The sequence below is a fragment of the Leopardus geoffroyi genome, chromosome A1 (assembly GCF_018350155.1).
Source record: "Leopardus geoffroyi isolate Oge1 chromosome A1, O.geoffroyi_Oge1_pat1.0, whole genome shotgun sequence".
Lineage (NCBI taxonomy): Eukaryota > Metazoa > Chordata > Mammalia > Carnivora > Felidae > Leopardus > Leopardus geoffroyi.
The window spans coordinates 193,389,068-193,407,500 of record NC_059326.1 but is presented as its reverse complement, the minus strand read 5'-3'; the positions used below and the strand labels follow the sequence as shown (position 1 = coordinate 193,407,500).

The window sequence follows — 18,433 nt, the reverse complement described above, 5'->3', positions numbered from 1 at the left end:
AAGCTCCTATCCATGCCCCCTCACATAAAGAGCACTGGCCACCTGGAGAGACCTGGGAATCATACAGTGATGCTCTGCTCCACTCACTTCCTCAACCTACACTCTAAAGGCTCCTGCACTAAAGACACCCCCAAGAGGCATTGTAAGAAAGACACGGGTGGGGGATATATCCTTGAGACAAAGAGATGTGGAAGTCATTCATCCCCCACAAACCCTGGAGGCTTCTGGCTCCAGCTAGAATCCTGTTCAGGGTCAGGGTTCCCAGCCTCTGTAAGGCAGAGCAGACAGTGGCCTAGAGAGAACCAGTGACTTCAGGGTGAATCTCCTAGGAGTTATGTGTGTTCCAAGATGACATGGTCAACGTACAGCAATTACCTAGATCACAGATTGAATGTGGAAACACTTTAGGTCCTCCCCAGTGCCCCTAAACCACACATCCTAGGTCTCCCACCACTGCCCTAGGAGAAGGGACTAGACACAAAGATTCTTCCATTAAAACGCTTGCTTTGGGTCCACAAGCCAGGAGCACCTCGGGGGACAGCAGGATCCATTTTCTTTTGACACACAAGACCTCAGCTCTCCAATGCATATTCCACACAGATATTCTGCTCACAATGAAGGCCTCCTACAGGGATGCCCACTTTATCCCAGACTAATGCCTGTGTTTTGGAAAATTCCCCCCACTATAGAAGAGGCCTCAGCTTCAGCTAGCTGGGTTCCCCTCCAAGACCCATACCATCTCCTTGAGTTCTCTGCTGCAGTTTTGTTTCAAGTCAGGATGTTCTGTGGTGCATTGTACAGCAGCCAGTCCCTGAGCACACACTGCTGACAAGAGCCGCCCCCACAACCCTTACTTTCACAGCATTTGCCTTGCCAATTATTAGTACAATGGGCCGATTCTCATCCTGTGTTGCTCTTGGGGAAAATATGCAGGCTGGGGAACTGGCCTAGATTGGAAATGGAAACAGCAGAAGTTGCCAATTAACGTGAGTTCCTTTTTTGCATCCCCTAAAGAAGTTAGTCTCTAGGGAGAATTTATAAGAGGCTCAATGATCTCAGGCCCTCTAGGAACTCCTCAGATGCCCCAAATCTCTTGGGGTTGGGGTGAGTCTCAAAGGTGACTTTATCTAACTATCTAGTGCTCGAATCCCTTAGATGACCCCATCAGTTTTTTCCTGAATGCATCTATGTTTGGCATACTCACCACCATCCATGGCAAAACATTCCACATTTGGACAGCTCTACTGAATCAAAAGATCTTCCTTAGTTGAATCAAATCCACCTCCCCGTAGCTTCCTCACTTTTGTCCTAGCTAGTAAGTGAGCCTAGCCAACTACTGAGTCTCTATTCCCAGGAAATAATCAACCACTCAGGAAAATGGCTCATGGGCTAAAACTCTAAGTTCTGGAAAAGCACAAGTGAAAGCCTATTATAGCAGGAAGGCTAGTAGGTAGGAAATGGGTTGGACTTCTCTCTAGACCCTGAAAGGCAAGTCAGGTCACACATTCAGCATGTGAAACAATTGAAGGCAGCCCCTAAAATTCCAAATGTACAGATATCAGAAAATGTGTGGAATTCCTATGGAATGGAAAGAAGACCAGGAGCTGGAGGCTTTGCTTTGTAGGAGTTCACACTCTTAACAGGAAGATAAGAAGCAGTTGGAGAAACCTGAAGGCTTGGTCCAGACTTAGTAGGCCTTGGATGATGGGCACCACCAGTCTCTATGGGAGGGAATGGTCCTATGGCCAAAGGCTTTGGCTTCTCCTTGGAACTTTCTACTTAAGCCATTAAAAAAAAAGCTTTAAGTCCCTCCTGCTCAGGCCTGGCTCAAACCTCTTCATGAAGACTTAAGCCAGCCCCATATTCTTGGACGGGATGTTGGCTCAGAAACACAGAGGGAGTCTGGGACAGTCCCCCATTATGTGGGAAGAGCAAGAAAAAATGTGAAAATTAAAACCTCTCCCTTCCACATGAGGGAGGCGACAATTCAAGACAACAGGTTAAGGGGGATGGATGAAGGGGGGGTGCTCATCACCATGACAACAAGCCCAACAATTCTGAAAGATGGATTTTTTTGGGTTTTCTTTTCACCTGTCATTCTTCTCAGTGCTGTCACTCTCTTCCCTCCCTCCTGGCAGAAGACAAGTTGTGACTTTTTCACTCCCACCAACAAGCTGCCTGGCTTTTGGGAGTACAGCTGCTATGGGATGGGAGGAGAATGGAGTCCCCCAGAAGGGTGCTCAAAAGACTCAGGTTCTAGCTTTTGTCTCTCCCTGGTCATATCTGGGAAGCTTGTAGCTTTCCCAGGAAACATGAACACAGCTGTTCGTACGTAAGTCCATGAAGAAACACATCCTCTTGTATGGAGGAATCAGAGCTCTGGTCTGATTAAAAGTGGATTTTTAACCCTGCTCCTGGATATCCCATCATATTCCCAGAGTGAGTCAAAGAGAGTCATTAAAGGCAACTGAACAGAAGACCGCGGCCTCGGGCCTCCTTTGAAAGAACTAAAGTTGGTGTGATCAAAAAGCAAATGGTATACATAAGGGAGATCATAAAACCTTGCCTAAATGTAAACTCCCCAACTATGCGAGCTAAGAAAATAGCAACACCAGCCTTTCATTCCACACCCTATCAAATTATGCCAGATTACACAGTCTGCTACATCTAAGTTTGCTTCCTAATACAGGTAGGGAAAGGTCCCGGGTGCCCCCTTGATTCCAGAAGTCTTTCCCTCACCCCCTGTGTTGGCATAAGAAGGGGATGAGTGGCACTGTCTGTCCTTCAAGAGGTGGAATTCCCCATACCATGTGGCTACCCTCTCTGTTTGTATGGGACATGTCCTCCAACACACATTGCGGTCTCTGTAGGCCAGAGACCTCCTTCAGAAGTGAAAGATGCTCTCCACCTCCAGACATAGCCAAGTGCTCAGCCACTGGATGTTTCTTCTTCTGCAATTACATACAATATGCCCTTTATCCCTACTTTCATATGAAGATCTCATCCTGCTTCCTTCCCAGGTATACCAGAAATAGACACCCCACCCTCTATGGCCAAGGAGGTAGATGCCCTCTTAGGGTTTCTTGAAGAGAGTGACCAAAAAAAAAAAAAAAAAAAAAAAGGATGCCCACTACTCCCTTATCCTTGAAGACAATCGTCAACCAAGGTGAACTTGAAAAGACCATGAGGAAGAAAACACAAAGTGTTGGTGACCAAGGAGGCAAGGTGCACTTCAGCTATTGAAAGGCTGAGTAGCATGTGAAGCCAACAGGACTTCTTTCTTTCCTCCCAGCTTCCTGCGCACCACCTTCCCCCAGGCCTGTTCCTCATCCACTCCCTCTGAGCATCACTGTCGACCACTCTTTTTTAAGGTGTGAACTGGTGACACATTAACATGCCTCCTCACCTTACCCCTAGCCCCGTCTATACAGAAAAGTTGGTTTGGTTTTTAAAAAAAAAAAAATTTTCCCCCCACACAGACGACTTTTATAGGAACTTCTACTGACCATAAATCCTGGTCTCTGAAACAGAATTACAGACCTCCTGAATGACAAACAGGGAGACATTTTGAGTGTTCTGAAAAACCACACCAAGTGGGGATTTACTTGTCTAGCCAACTCTTGAACCAAGCATTTTGGGCATATCCCTTATCAGGCCATTATACCAGAGCAGGAGAAATTCTACCCCTTGGAAGAATCATTTCCACTGCTTCCACAGCCAGAATATGCCTTGCCAAGTGTAACCCATATTCAAGAGCCATCTGCTTTAGCAATACAGGAAGCCACCAAAGGGGTGTGCTTTAGATAATCCTACAGCTCTGCTAGCTAGTGCTGTTTCTGGGGAGGGAAGGCATGCTCCTATTTGCCAGCTGCAGTCCCCAAGCTCAGCCCTGCTGAATCCTGTACAATGCACCAAGTGGAACTAGGGCAGAGCCCACTGACTTAGTCCATAGCAAACTCCTTTCCACACGTCCAGATCTTAATAGGCAGATGTCCAAGGAGTCCCTAGGGCAAGACAGTTCACCTTTTGTTTGGCTTGCCTCCATCCCCACCTGAAAAAGAATACATACAGAGACATAAAAGCTATATCCTATCCATTGTTACCAACTAACCAACCATGGTGTGTACCTGTGCCAGCTGAAGTGTGCATTTCATTTTAATTCAATGAGAAACTTGTTGTACATGAGCAAACAATATAAACGAAGGTGTTAGAGCCACCATGACATCTAAGAATGAGTATTCTTTGAAGATTTAAAGATGTTCACTTGCCTGTGTCAAAATTTTGACTGAGCACTTTCCGCCTCTCTCTGAGCTATAACTCTCACCCTGACCACAGGGTGGTCCCCAGTTTCCTCAGTCCGACAGTTTGAACCTGATTGGAGGTGACAGAATGCAGGGACAGTCTCACCAGACTGATGGCCTTTCTCAGGCCCCACAAAGTGAGCTCTGTCTACCCACTACTGGACATGGGTACTTATCCCCCAGCCCTGGGAATTAGTCTGTTCCATGACTTTGTTCATCCAGAACCAGTGTAAGATCTTTTACTGTAGGCACCAGAGATTTCTAAATTCAGCTACCTGAGTCTGCCTACGATGTCTTTTAGCAAGCACCTCCAACAGAAAAATGACACCAATTAAACATAATTACTAGGATTTAATAGAGCCATTTTTCTATCCAAGTGCCTTTTTACTATTCTAAGACCCCCCCCCACTGTTTTCTTTTTTCCCTAGATTGAGACTCAGATCAGTAAGTTAAAAGTACACATTGATTGGTCTTTATTATGTGTGCAATAACTCTCTTATTAAATTGAAATTAAACGTACATCTAGGGAAAAGTTCACTTTAAGTGCCAACTCAGAAAAACACTCAGAGACATAAACAATAAGCAAGGCCGATGCTTTGCACAACAGACAGGTGGGGGACAGGAACTGAACTAGAAAGGGAGGCACACATTCTCTGAAAGAATAGGGTAAGCTCAAGGATGCAGATTTTGGTAGAAGCTGCCTGAATTTCTTGTGGTGCCTCTTGCCCCAGAACAGGCATTGTGGAGGGAGGGAAACGTAATTATAAATTAAATATAATCAGGGATGCTTTGGGATATTGTCACACACACACACACACACACACACACACACACACACACACACACACACCTTTTTCCTAGGAATATTTAGCACTCTATCAATGAATAAAAAGCCTCTCCGACTATTTTGAATGTTAAAAAGGGTGATGGGGTTGAGTGTATGTGTGTAAAAATGCTGTTGCTTGGATGGTCTCTAGCCTTTTGGCTCACTTTACTCTTCCCCCTGCCCCCTTCCCTCCTCCCCTTCCTAGGACAAGACAAGTGCTCTGAGCCTCAGCAATGTGGCAGGCGTGTTCTACATCCTGATTGGAGGACTTGGACTAGCCATGCTGGTTGCCTTAATCGAGTTCTGCTACAAATCCCGTAGCGAATCCAAGCGGATGAAGGTGGCATCGTCTTCCCAGGCCTTTTTCCTACCCTGTTTTGTGATACAGCTGGGTTTCCTGGGAGTTTCTGTGCTAGAAAGGGTGGAGAGTGAAACAAGGTTGAAGTTAGCTCTGGGCAGGGGCCCAGAAAGCTCCGATGGGAAAGGTGATGGGAAAGGAGACAGCTATGAGAAAGGAAGGGAGATGGGATGTGTCAGGGTCAACATAAGGCCTGGGAAACAACTGTGCCAGCCAGAGATGGGGTGGTGAGATTAAAAGTTAGGAGTTTAAGTGGACAGTCAACACAATGTGAGGCAAGAGTGGTTGCTGCAAAAGTAGATTCTCTCTGAGTTTTCATTAACAGAAGTGTAGCTCTCAAAATACAGGAGAGGGTGTCTACCCTCTGTAAGATAGATAATCTTGCCATGCTTGGTGAGTTAGGTCTTTTCTTAGTTACTCTACTGTGAGATGGACTTTGGCAAAGAGAATCATGCACAGAAGAGCAGCAAATTAGCTAGATGACCCTATTTGCTGAAGGCAAATAGCCGGAAAAGAGAATTGTGGAGGATATGAGAGCTGTCTATAAAAACGTGAAGACTTCGCAGGTGGGAAAAAAAATAGACGAGTTCTGTGGGGTCCCAAAGTGTACAATACGAACTAATTACTAAAAGCTATGGAGAACAGAGGTTAACACAGTGAGATCTAATGTTCTTTCAGAGCTACTGGGAAAGGAAATGGACTATCCCAATAAGTAGCAAGCCTCCCATCACTAGAGGTATACAAGTAGAGGCCAAGTAACTCTGGGGGAGGATATAGGTTCAAATACTCAAAGGGAGTTTGGATTAAATAACCTTCAAGACCTCTCACATTTCATGATTTAGCTTCAACAAGAAAATATTTATGCAAGTGTTAATTATGTAGGCAACATCATGAGCAAGATATCATAATGAGACACAGAGGTTGGAGATACAATCTGTGACCTTCAACAACAAAAAATTGCACAGCAAAATTACTCAGTGAAGCAACTTATAGATAGGAAGGCCTATAGGAATACAGAGGAGGCATAAATTAGAGAAGGCTTCCAGGAAGAGGCAAAAATTAAGAGGAAGGACAAGTGGGATTCAGACCAACAAAAGTGGAGGGAAATGCAGTCACTGAGCAATGTACCCTAGGCTGTTACGTTGGTTTGACCAGACTAAGAAGATTCATTGGTAGGATTTGCTCTCCTAGAATGTGCCCTGAGAAGCCTATATAACCTCAGTATATACCCACTGTTGAATCACGACCATAGCCTCTTGCCTAGCCACTCTCAGCCTTGGGGCAACAGCCCTACACATATCTCCAGGGTCGCTCTTGGAGAAGACATTGCTGGACATTTGCTTCCCCTGTTTGGAAACTCTGTATTCAGTTCTGTACACAGAGAGTGGGAGTTGGAGGAGGAGGGCCTTCTGTCCTGGCATTCAGACCTTCTGTCCTGGCATTCAGCATTTCCACATCATGGTTCCAGCCTACTTTCCCCTCCCAAGCAATCTGCTCTTACATACTCCGTACTCTAGCCACCCACCTTGTGCTTCCCACCCATGTGCCTTAATGCAGGCTAATCTCTCTCCCCATCTTCTGCCCATAGGGCCCATTTAAAAGGCAATGTAACCAAGATACAATAACAAGGAACAATTAAGGGATGGTAGCATGATGGTATTTAGCCAGCGGACCTAGGAACACCTCATTCCTACCCTTAACCAGCTCATCCACACCACGTCTTCTCAGAAAGGACAAAGCACAACAAAAGCATGGGCCTCAGACCTTAAACCCAGGGTAGACCTCCAAAGAGCTTGACAAGCACAATAAGGTCTCCTAGAACCTAAACAAAGATTTCTTTGCCTATTCCACCCAAACATAAGCCCAAAAATTCTCCAAAGTGAGGAAAGCCCACTCTGGAGGCAGAGGAGAACAGAAAAAAAGCTAGGTGAACTACAACCTTTATAACACCCCAAAACCTTCCATGTGAGCTATGACCCAAACCAAGGGTTCAAGATTGGACTGCTACATATCGTAGGATCTCCTTCTCACTGGTCCCCGAGAGCACGGTGCAGTGTGGTGGCCTAAAGCACAGGCTCTAGAGACTGTCTGAGCATAGATTCTGCCTGCTCTATTTGCCAACTGTGTCATCTGGGACAAGCTCCAGTAGCTCTCTGATCCTCATTTTCTATAGAATGGGGCTAGTGGTAGGACATATCTCATAAAATTATTGTGAGCATTGTGTGATAAATGGACATAAAGGGATTGTCAAAATTCCTGGGTCATAATAAGCTCTCAATAAATAACAATACTCACACTGATAACTACTATTTATAATAATAATTATTTTTCCCATTAGTGATCAGCTACAGTCTTTTTAAGACTTTCCTTTTACTGCCCCTACTTACGTGTCCTAGGTTTTTTGAGCTATATAGATTGTGAGTTCTTTAAGGTAAGAAGTATGTCTAATTTCTCTTTGGACATTCCACACACATAGGATAATTATCAGTAAAATTATGTAGAATTGTCCCCAGAAGAGAAAAACTCTTGAAGGATGAAGTGATGCATGGGGGAGAGCTGCTATTTGGGTAAACAAATACGACCATCAAAACCACCCAGGCTGGAAGCACAAACATCATCGTCCCAGGTGGTTCTGGCCCCATCTGTTTGTGTTCATAAAATCACATGAGAGCAGGCATCCATCAAGCAGGAACTGCTTGGACCTCTGACACTTCCCATGGGATTACCATATCCCAATAATCATGGTCAGTGCCAGGTAACGGTACCAGGGTGGTTAAAGACTGGGATCCTCTTAAAACTAGACAGTTGGCTTTCACCACTGAAATCACAACATTCAGGTTAAGACAAGAATCCTTAGAAGAGGCCACCATGCCATAACTTGTTGGGGGACATTCGCACCCTTTCCTTTACAAAGATGTCAAATTTCTCAGAAGCCAACATCAGGATCTCTTAGACTCATTCATCAGGATCTTTCACCACAATATTTTATAATTAATTCCATTGTTCGACACAACTTCTGCCCAACTCATCAAGGTTCCTAATAGATGTTTTAATCTTCCAACTGCAGAGAAGATACTTTTACTGTCTTTCTTAATCAACCCAGCCCTTCAGTTCTGAAGCCCCACCAACTTCTCTCTTATCCAAAGGAGAAAAGTAGAACACTATCAACCTGCCTCTCAGATGAGTTCACAACTTGATAGTTTTCTTTATTATTCTGTAATTAGCCTTCCTCAGAGGCAGTTAGCTCTTTACAGACATGTTAACAGTGTCACAGGCCGTTGGCGAGAAACTTCCTTCCTGTTCCTTTCCTTGATCACTGTGTTTGGCCAACTTTTAAGATCTTGAGCCCCTAAACATAGTTGAGGGCCAACCCTCAATTTCTCAACCATGGTCAAAGAGCCTTTCCCCACTGTGCAAAGAAGAGATAAGAAGAAAAGGAAGGGGGTAGAAAAGGGAAGAAGAAGAAAAGAAGGGAAGATGACATCTTTTTAGTAACTTCCATGTTCAAAGTACTTTATATACATTTTCATTAACCTGTAATGTGTTGTGCTTACAATTCTTCAGATGAAGAAATAGGGATTCAAAGAAGCTTAAGTAGTTTGTCCTAGTAAGGTCACACAAGCTAGGAGCTGGAAAAACAGCAATTAGACTTCCAATGCAGGAAAAGATCATTCTGAGTACCTACCATGTGTGTCCTCAAGTGGCAGCCATAGTACATAGACAAATAAGATGCAGCCCTATCCTTAGGTTTTCCTGAGGTAGTTGTTGAGGCCATCCATGATTAGTAATCTATTGCTTGTGTGTTGTCAAACCCCTTTCCTTTTTGATATGTCATAGGAACAAGACACACAATAGGTGTCACAGGACAGTGGGAAATCATCCTGGAGGCATTCCTTCCACAAAGACATACTGAGCACCACTGTATGAGGCATTGCTCAGCACTGGGGACATACTCAGGAACAAAACAGACATAGCTTCTGTCCTCAAGAAGCTACAAGTATGATGGGAAGACAGAAAGTAAATAGATACTTACATGTTCAGTGAGTGTTTGAAGAAAAATGCTGGACTGTCAAGTCCTGTTGAGGGAATGAGGGCTGGGACAGATCAGAGAGGTTCCCCTGAGAAACTGGTATCTAGCAGACTTGAAGTATGGAAGGAATTAACCAGGGGAAAGGCATTGCCTGCAAAGGATGCACATGTGTGAGACACCCAAAGATTAGAATTTATGCCCAGAAATAGGAAGAATTCCACGCTCACCAGAGCATAAGAAGACTTCAGGAAGAAGAGAACACATGAGAGGTGGGGACTCAGAAAGGGACTTCTGACAACCACACCATTTGAGTAAGATTTAAGTGGTCATATAGTTGCAAAGATACATAACCTAAGACACGCTCCAGATTGAAGTCTCAGATCCCCTTTCCTCTGCCTGGAGAAACAGACCAAAACTGAGTCCTTCACTGACATTAAAGACAACCAGGGTCTGTATTATTGCCCATATTTCTCCCTGTGGAAAACAATTGTATGTGGCAATACTGACATGAACTGTATTTAAGCCACAACAGCTGAAGCTTTACATGTTTGCCTAGAATTATCAAGCAGCTGAGAGACTTGGTAACACAGGGGTGTGCCCTCCACAGCAGGCAGTCACTCTGGCTCTTAGCACACATGCTAGTAGGAGGTCATCACTGAGGTTTGAGCTTTTATTAGGATGTTCTAGGATGTGCAGAGTCTGGGAAGACTTTTCTTAGAAAAGCAAGTGGCTGGGGAGTTTGGATGTAAACACTGTTAGAGAAATGAGTCTCTCAAGAGTTAACCTGGGGGTGCTTGAGGTTGGACTTTTAACTCACACTGTTCTCCCTGGGTATCAGCTTCAAAAACAACTGTAAGGATGAACTTTAAGAATGGCTGGTATGTCAAGGATGGATGATGGAGAACTTCATTTCCTAGAGGCAAGGGGAAGAAGGACATCAGCTTATGATAGCCTAGCTACAGAGGGTTCAATTAGAAGACATCCACTTTGACACTAGGTGACAGATAACTACATACAACCTTAAGTCAGTTGGTCCGGAGTCCTCACTTTCTCTATAAAATGAAGGATGTAAACTAGATGTATGTATTTCAACCTTGCTTGCACATTAGAATCACCTGAGGAGTTTTTAAAAGCCCAGATGTCCAGGCCATGCATCACACCTAGTAAGTCAACATCTTTGAGGGTATATCTGAGGCATCAGTGCTTTTCCCCCGAAAACTCCCCAGATAACTCCATTGTGCAGTCAAATTTGAGAACTAATGATCTAGTCATTTGTAGTATTGCTTTCCACTCCAAAGTTTTGACTCCATTCATCTGTTCTCCTGAGATCCCATAAGTGTCTTAGAAAAGAAGCCGGTAAGCAGGTAGCACTCACTGTCAATAGGATTATGGAGTTATTGACCTTGGAGAAGCCCTTAACTTCCAAGAAAACCATTTCTGAGTGGTGTGAACATGGAGGGTTTTAGCTACATGCCTAGCTAAGTTATCTCAGACTTTGGTAGGCACCAATATTTACTATGCCACCAATCTTCTCCTTTAAGATAAATTCATCAAGTATCACCAACTTCAATAGAATATTATGGGAATATGTGAGACTTTTTTAGAAACAAAGCCCAGGATTATCTGTGTGAACTTTAAACTTTATTTTTTAATTAAAGGGATGTGGTAGAGAAAAATCATAAAAGATAAACATCCCAAGTTAATCCATAGAATGTTTCCTCATTCCCATACACACAAATAAGCATAAGTGAGAATAAGTAACCATTAATTCCTTGGGTTTTCTTTTCACATTTTACCCATAGAGCATCACAGTAGTTTTTATTTGGCCTTCACTTAGAAGAATGCAATCCAGGGCACATTTCCTCTTGAGTGGAGGACAATCAAGGCAGAATATAAATAAATCAAGTCCGGAGGCTTGAGGAGGAGGCAGAACCAGTGTGGGTAGAGCATCCTTTGGGGCAAATCTGTCTGAATAAGGGATTTTAAAAAGAAAGAACTCTTAAAAAAAAAACACTGTCAGAATTGCTAGTAATAATACTTCCAGCATAGTATAGTACAAAGAATAAAAATTAGGTCAAACTGCTGTTTATGTCTATCTGGCCACCAGAGAGTGACTGACTTCTCTGATCACTAGGATCATGGAAATATGCAGAGAAGAAAATTCATAAACTTGTTGAGAAGGGTTCTAGGTGGTTGGATTTTGTTTTTGTTCTTTTTTAGACAAATTTAAGGATATCTATTCAGCATCTAACTACATGCTGGGCACTATGGGAGACAGCTATAGACTGGGGGAAAAATGAACCCTGTCCTCCTCCAGACAGCTCTCTTAAAGAAGAGAAAACCCACATACCTGAAGCAGAACCATTACAAAAGCATGTGTAATGTAGGAGTACTAGGCTGAAGGGGGCAAACACTTGATGGTACAGTCTAGGATGGCTTCAAGAAGGAGGTGAGAACAGAATTGAAGGATTGGTACAATTGGTCTCAGACACCTCTCAACTCATAGACAATTCTCCTATATATGATTCCCAAGAAATCAACCCCCACCTCAAAAATTCCATGAGTATCTCTTAATAGGAAATTAAAAGTGACAAGAAGAGAGGTTTGGATTTCAGGTCATGAAGCTTCTTTCTCCAAAGGAACTCAGAACAGAACCCTTCTTCTTATCTAATAAGATACGGTTCTAATTCCAGGTTGTGGTCTTGAACATTCTACCTCACTCATCTGACCCTTAGGGGATCACCGGAGTCCTTTTCATATCTAGAAGTCTAATATTTTGGAAATCACAAGCTTAATAGCAATGAACTGATGTGTCAGTCTAGAAGTCAGGTTATATGTGCTGTTGGGAAGCAGCTGACCTTCAGATAATGATCTTTGGAATGCATTCTCATTTTCTTTAGCACATGCTTCTTTCCAATTACATTTTTACTATTATTCAAACAAGTCCTATATTCCCATAACACATACTACTAGGGGCAGGAAAGAATTTTTCCTAAATCAAATCAGAGGTAGTTTTAAATTTTAACTCAGCAGTAACATACTTCTTTTTTTTTTAACATTTCAAATCATTTTTCACGCAGTAGCACCATTCTTGCTAACAACAGTCTGCAGGTGCATAGATCATCACATTTTACAAACATGGAGATTTTAAAGGTTTAGAGAGGTAAGGAGATATGCACAAGGTCATACAACTAGTTGATGTCAGAACCAGAACTAAAATCCCAAGTTTCCCAAACCCCTTTCTAGAGCTTTTCCACTTGATCATGTTGCTACATTTATTACCATTAATACTACCATGGAATACTTCTATCTTTAGAAATCACAGAATATAAAAACTAGAAAGGATCTTAGTGACCACCCAGTCTAACACACCTCATTACACAGAGAGAACAGGAGGTCCAGAGATGAGATCAGACTTGTCCAGAGCCACACAGCTGTTTTGTGAGTTCATGGGAAGCCAAGGTTAGCATTCCAGATAAGGAGAGGGGTTGGGTGGGGAGGAGAAGTGGAGTGAGATTTTAAGTCCAGCTTTGACTCATTCTCCTTTACCAGTCACTGCCAAGGACCTGGGGAAGAACCCCCGGTCCTCCTGAAAAGGGTTTCTGTTTGATCCCACAGCAATCCATCAATGAAGCCATACGGACATCGACACTCCCGCGAAACAGTGGGCCAGGAACCAGCGGTGGCGGCAGTGGAGAAAATGGCCGGGTGGTCAGCCATGACTTCCCCAAGTCCATGCAGTCGATTCCCTGCATGAGCCACAGTTCAGGGATGCCCTTGGGAGCCACAGGATTGTAACTGGAGCAGATGGAGACCCCTTGGGGAGCAAGCTCAAGCTCCCCCAATTCCATACCAAGCCCTTCAGTGCCAAAAACAGTAAAATTGAAACGCAACCGCCACCAACCACCATGACCACAAGGATCAGATGATTCACCAGATTTTCCTGAAGAATTGAAAAATCATTTTGCCGTCCCTTTTCCTTTTTTGATGTTCTTTCACCCTTTTCTGTTTGCTAAGTGAGGATGATAAATAACACTGCACCGCAATAAGGGGAGAATAACCCTGTTGAACAGAGCCTGTGTTTCTGAAAATGGAGTCATAGGAACATTAATGAGGAAACTGTACTGTTTTCTTTTAATTCATTTGTTAATGTGTCTTAGTGTGTGCAAGATTTTCTTTCTTACTAATATCCATGGTTTGAAGGTTCTGTTAGGCCCCTTCCTCCTCCTGGCTTCTTATTCCCAACTCCCTACCCATGTCTCTTCAGTTTTCAGATTGGAGATTAAAGATTCGCTCCACTTTACAAGCAAGCAAAAGGAAAAAGGCAACCTTCAAACTAATTCGCTATGGGAGCTCTCTAAGTTACCCTCCATTTCTCGACCCCAAGACATGGATGAGGATGGATGTTGTTGGAGAAGTGGACTGCCTTCCCCAGGAAGGGCACCTCCTAGACACTGATGTAGCTGAGAACATGTGCAAAAAGCAATTCAGACCAAGGGTGGTGGAGAGGACAAAGGCAGGTGTGCAGTCAGAGGAGGACTCACAAAGTTATTGCTGGAGTCTCAGAGAGAGCTTCCTTTAATGCATAACAGCCATCCCATAGACCTTAGGTGGTTTCTTCACAGAGTCAACCTCAGCACTGAGCAGTATGTCTTTCTGCTATGCTCAAGCCCAAAGGCACTCTGGTGGCTGAATTGGCCTCCTGAACCAAGTACAGCCTTGGGAATAACTGACAGCTTGGGAGATATTGCCCATGATTGTCACTTTTCATTTGCTTGACATCTGAGCAGGAACCCCACTGTGGAGTAGACTCTCTTTGGAGCCTCTGATATGGGGGAAAATGCTATGCAAACTGAATGCAAAAAAAAAAAAAAAAAAAAAAGGATGGAAGAATTTTGGAAGAGGAAGCATCATTGAAGCTCACAAGCAACAGAACCTTCCATGGTGTGCGCTGTCCTAGGATTAAGAGACCAAGTCAGCTTAGAGTTTTGCTGACCTGGAGAACTTGGATTTTTATGTCCATATAAAAATGTTGTTTTAGCATGTGGCCACTTTAGAAAGTAAAATACCCAAGGCTGAATTACTTTAAGGAAAACAAGGAGATGAATTAAGTTGATAATGACATTGGGGACCTTAAGATCACTGGCCCCAACTTCTAACCCAAGAAGGCTGACCTTCCCCCTGGCTGAGACAGAATGAGGATGTATTATTCCAATGACCAGACTCAATATGCCCATGATTGTGACTATAAAGCTGAACTAAAGCAAGTTTAGAGAAGTGACAGGGTACATAGAGAGAGGCTCAGGCTGACTGCAACTTTAGTTGGAAAGGGGGTTCCTGGTACATAGCTTTCTTGGAGATCCCAACTCTCATTCTTGGTGCAATTGGCTTCCAGCTGTCCAGCAGCCACTCTCCTAGGTGCATGATTCAGTGTGTGCCATGTGTCTTTAGCTTTTATTGATAACCATGTTCTGGCTTGTTTCCTTACCCTCTACTTCTCTCCAGTCTTCTCTGCTAGGGGTTATCATTAGCAACTGACAAACTAAAGGTTTGGGAGCCTACCAACAAGTAGGTGCAGCATGATTGGCTTCATCTGTGGATTCTCTCAGTGGACACCCACCATCTCTATGTCTCCCCCATTCTCCTAGTATCAGCCATAGCAAAGAACCATCCCCAAATCAAACTCTATGCCCTTTCAACTCAAGTGTTGTTCAGTCTTTTCACGTGTCAATGTGGGCATGGTACGTGAAGCAGGACCCTCAAGATGGATTTTTTACTTCTCACTACTGCCAGCTGATGTCCTCCCCATCCCCTGTCCTCCCACCAGATTTTTGTCAGCCCTTAGCCTACCACTGCAGAATATGATATGACCTGTCATTAGGGAGTGCATTTCAGAGGAGTTAGAAACATCCCTCTTACTATCAACATGCTTCAAAGACCTTTTCCTTTGGTAAGATGCCTCTCCAGCCACCGAGCTCACCACTAACATGATCTGATAGGGAGAGACCATCTAAGCTAACAATGAGAGTATATGCTGTGTGGGGGTCCAAGACTCCACAGAAGATGCTTTTTATCAATAGAGGGGTGACGGGGGAAAACAAAAGCAAGAAAAAAGTTAACTTGTATTATGTATTTTTACTACACTTTTCTTAAAAATAGAGTACTGGGAAAACTCTGAAAGAGATTGACATTTTTCTCAACAGGAATCCATACTTAACAGTTCTGGCTTTCATTAAATTTTGCTCTTTGGTACCTGGGCCTTTTATTTAACATCTATATTTGTTTTAATTCTCTTGACAGATGTGTGAAAGGATTTTTGCTTGATCAAACACTAAATATTTTTTTGGTTCCTGTTTTTCTTTCAAGTAGCCAGGGTTTGTTTTTTTTTTTTCTTTTGGTATTTGCATAAAATGAAAGTATCACCAAGAATTAAATCACTGTGGATCCATTATCTACTTTTCATATTTGTCCATTCCATTTTTGTGCCATTTCTGAAGCCAAAGCTCTAAAGGTTATGTTATTTCCTTATTGCTGAACATTTTTAATGGTAACCACCATTCCTGATTCACAAACAGCTCTCAAATGAGTCATTTCAGCTAAACTAGTTCACCGTGAGTTATTCATTCAAACAGGATAACCAAAACAAAAAACAAAAACAAAACAAAACAAAGCAAAAAACCCGAGTAATATTGGTTTTCAAGGGCCACAGTTCCAACTGCATAGGGAGCAGGGCTTGACATACAGTGGTCACAGTACCTCCAGAGAACTGGATGGCTCACAGGGTATATCTTCCAGACACCCCCAGACTGGAGTCTAAGTGTATCTGTGATGTGCGGAGTCACAACCAAAACCAGTTTAGACCATGCTTAAACATAGGTCATCCTGGTCCCACACCACATGATCCTCTCATTCTTTCCTGCAAGTTTTTCTTTCACTCCAGCAAGATGGGCTTTCTCTAAAGGATCTGACATTTATTGACATTTAGATACCGATGATTAAGAACAACTTCAAATGTTTTCTTTCCCAAGGAATTTGGCATATTAACAGGGGTCAGAGATCTCAAATAAATTAACAAAGTTCTAATTGTGGCATTTCAGAGAGTAACCACCATCTCTATGGTAAAGGGTTGAAGGAAGGCAAAGAAACCAGTGGACTCGTGTTCTTTTGATTGAAGCTCCAATCATTATTTCAACACCTACAGTCACCTCCAGCATGTAGGGTGCCTCTGAATGAAGAAACACTTTAACAGTGTTTCTGTGGAGAAACACTGACCGGTGGAGAAAATTAATCTCTGTCACCTTTCTTTCAAATAGCTGGATAATGATCATAATGGCTATAAGAGCACATGTCACCATGTACTGAGCATATGCTATGTTAAGCACACTTCATACTTTCTATATTACTATAATGGCCCTCTCAGGTAGGGCCTTCTGAAAGAGGAACTCAGACTTTAAAAGATTACATAACTTGCTCACGCTCCTATAAGTGACAGAACCAGGATTTGAACTGGGTCTGCCTGAATCCAAAGCCTTTACATTACCTATCTCACTGGTAACCAGGTCATGATGCATGATGGTCAGGAAAATAGCAGGCAAGCAGTTCTCTACCTTCTTATAAAGCCAAAATAACTTTTTTTAAAAAAAGAATGCTTTACAGCTATACCTGCTACAGTAGCTGCTTTACAGCTATACCTGCTACAGTTTGGGAAAGCCAACCTGTCTTTCTGAGTTAGTAGAAATCACTACTCCAGACCGGACTGCAAAAATGGAGAAGAGGAGAAAGAGTTACTTATCATCCCTTTAAAATAGATCCAGGCTAGGGAGCAGCAAGCACATTGCAAAGGGGACTGAAAAGCAGGTCCCCTGCAAAATAGTTGATTCAGCCTGAAGAAGGATCTTCAGGGCCATCCTGGGGAAATGGTGCTAGCTTTTTGTACTAGCTTTTTGTATGACTAAGACGAGGATCCATTCTGGGAGTTACCGGACAATGGACTTAGTCTCAGCTACAGAAAGGAGTTCCTAATGGTCGGAATATCCTCAGAGTATATTGGACTGCCCCTGGAGTCAAGGAGATGCCACAGGTGTGAAAGTTGACATACATATCCACTGATTTTCCTTACTTTATCTTGCATCTTTTATAGCCCTATTCAGGTTATTTGTTCAATAACACCCTAATATAGACTTCAGAGAGAGTCAGCAATACCCTACAGAAATGAGCATGAATATCTTTCAATGAAATCTCAAAACTCAACTTATCCTAATTAAGAAACAAAATGGCAAGTTCTTTCCTCACCAAATGCTAATGTTCTTTCAAGGAAAGAATGTCTAGGCAATACATTCCTATCTCACTTTACAGCTAAGAAAACTGAGTTCTTGCATAAGAAGCCATCTTCCTTTTTACCAAATACAATGGCATTTTCCCCTTGGGACTATGGAGACTTGACTGCCATCAGGTAGTCTGTGTTCTGGTGTTAGTCTGGCCACTGACAACCTTACTTCAGTGCTTTGTAATTTTCAAAAAGCTTTTATTTCTTGAAGTTTCCAGATCACATCATGAGTATAGAAGCAAATTGGTACAGTGGAAAGACCTAGATCAGGATTCACAACACCTGGCTTCTCTTCCTTCTTCCTTTACAATCTTGGACAAGAATATTATTAACTTCTCTGAGCCTCATCTTTCTCATCAAAGATCTAGGATATCTGGTATCAAAATAAGCAGCGATACTGGATGCTAATTGCACACTGGAATCACCTATTGAACTTTACACAAAATCACTAGTGCCCAAGATACATCTCCAAATATGGTTTATCTGAGCTCAGGCATATTTGTCAGTGTATTGGTGTTGTCTGGTTTTCTTTTAAACTTTTAAGTGATTACAATATGCAGCCCGGATTGAGAACCACTGCAGTTGTGTCAGC

General features: G+C 42.9%; 1 protein-coding gene across 2 annotated transcripts in view; it reads left to right on the top strand.

The window, feature by feature from the left end:
- Positions 1 to 15,767, top strand: part of GRIA1 (glutamate ionotropic receptor AMPA type subunit 1) — a 307,810-nt gene extending 292,043 nt beyond the window's left edge. For both annotated transcript variants that reach the window (XM_045436653.1, XM_045436642.1), the window contains exons 15-16: positions 5,333 to 5,467; positions 13,113 to 15,767. In XM_045436653.1, coding sequence (XP_045292609.1) covers positions 5,333 to 5,467; positions 13,113 to 13,313 — 336 coding nt within the window. In that variant the 3' untranslated portion in view covers positions 13,314 to 15,767. The remainder of the gene's footprint in view (positions 1 to 5,332; positions 5,468 to 13,112) is intronic.
- The last annotated feature ends 2,666 nt before the right edge of the window (positions 15,768 to 18,433 follow it).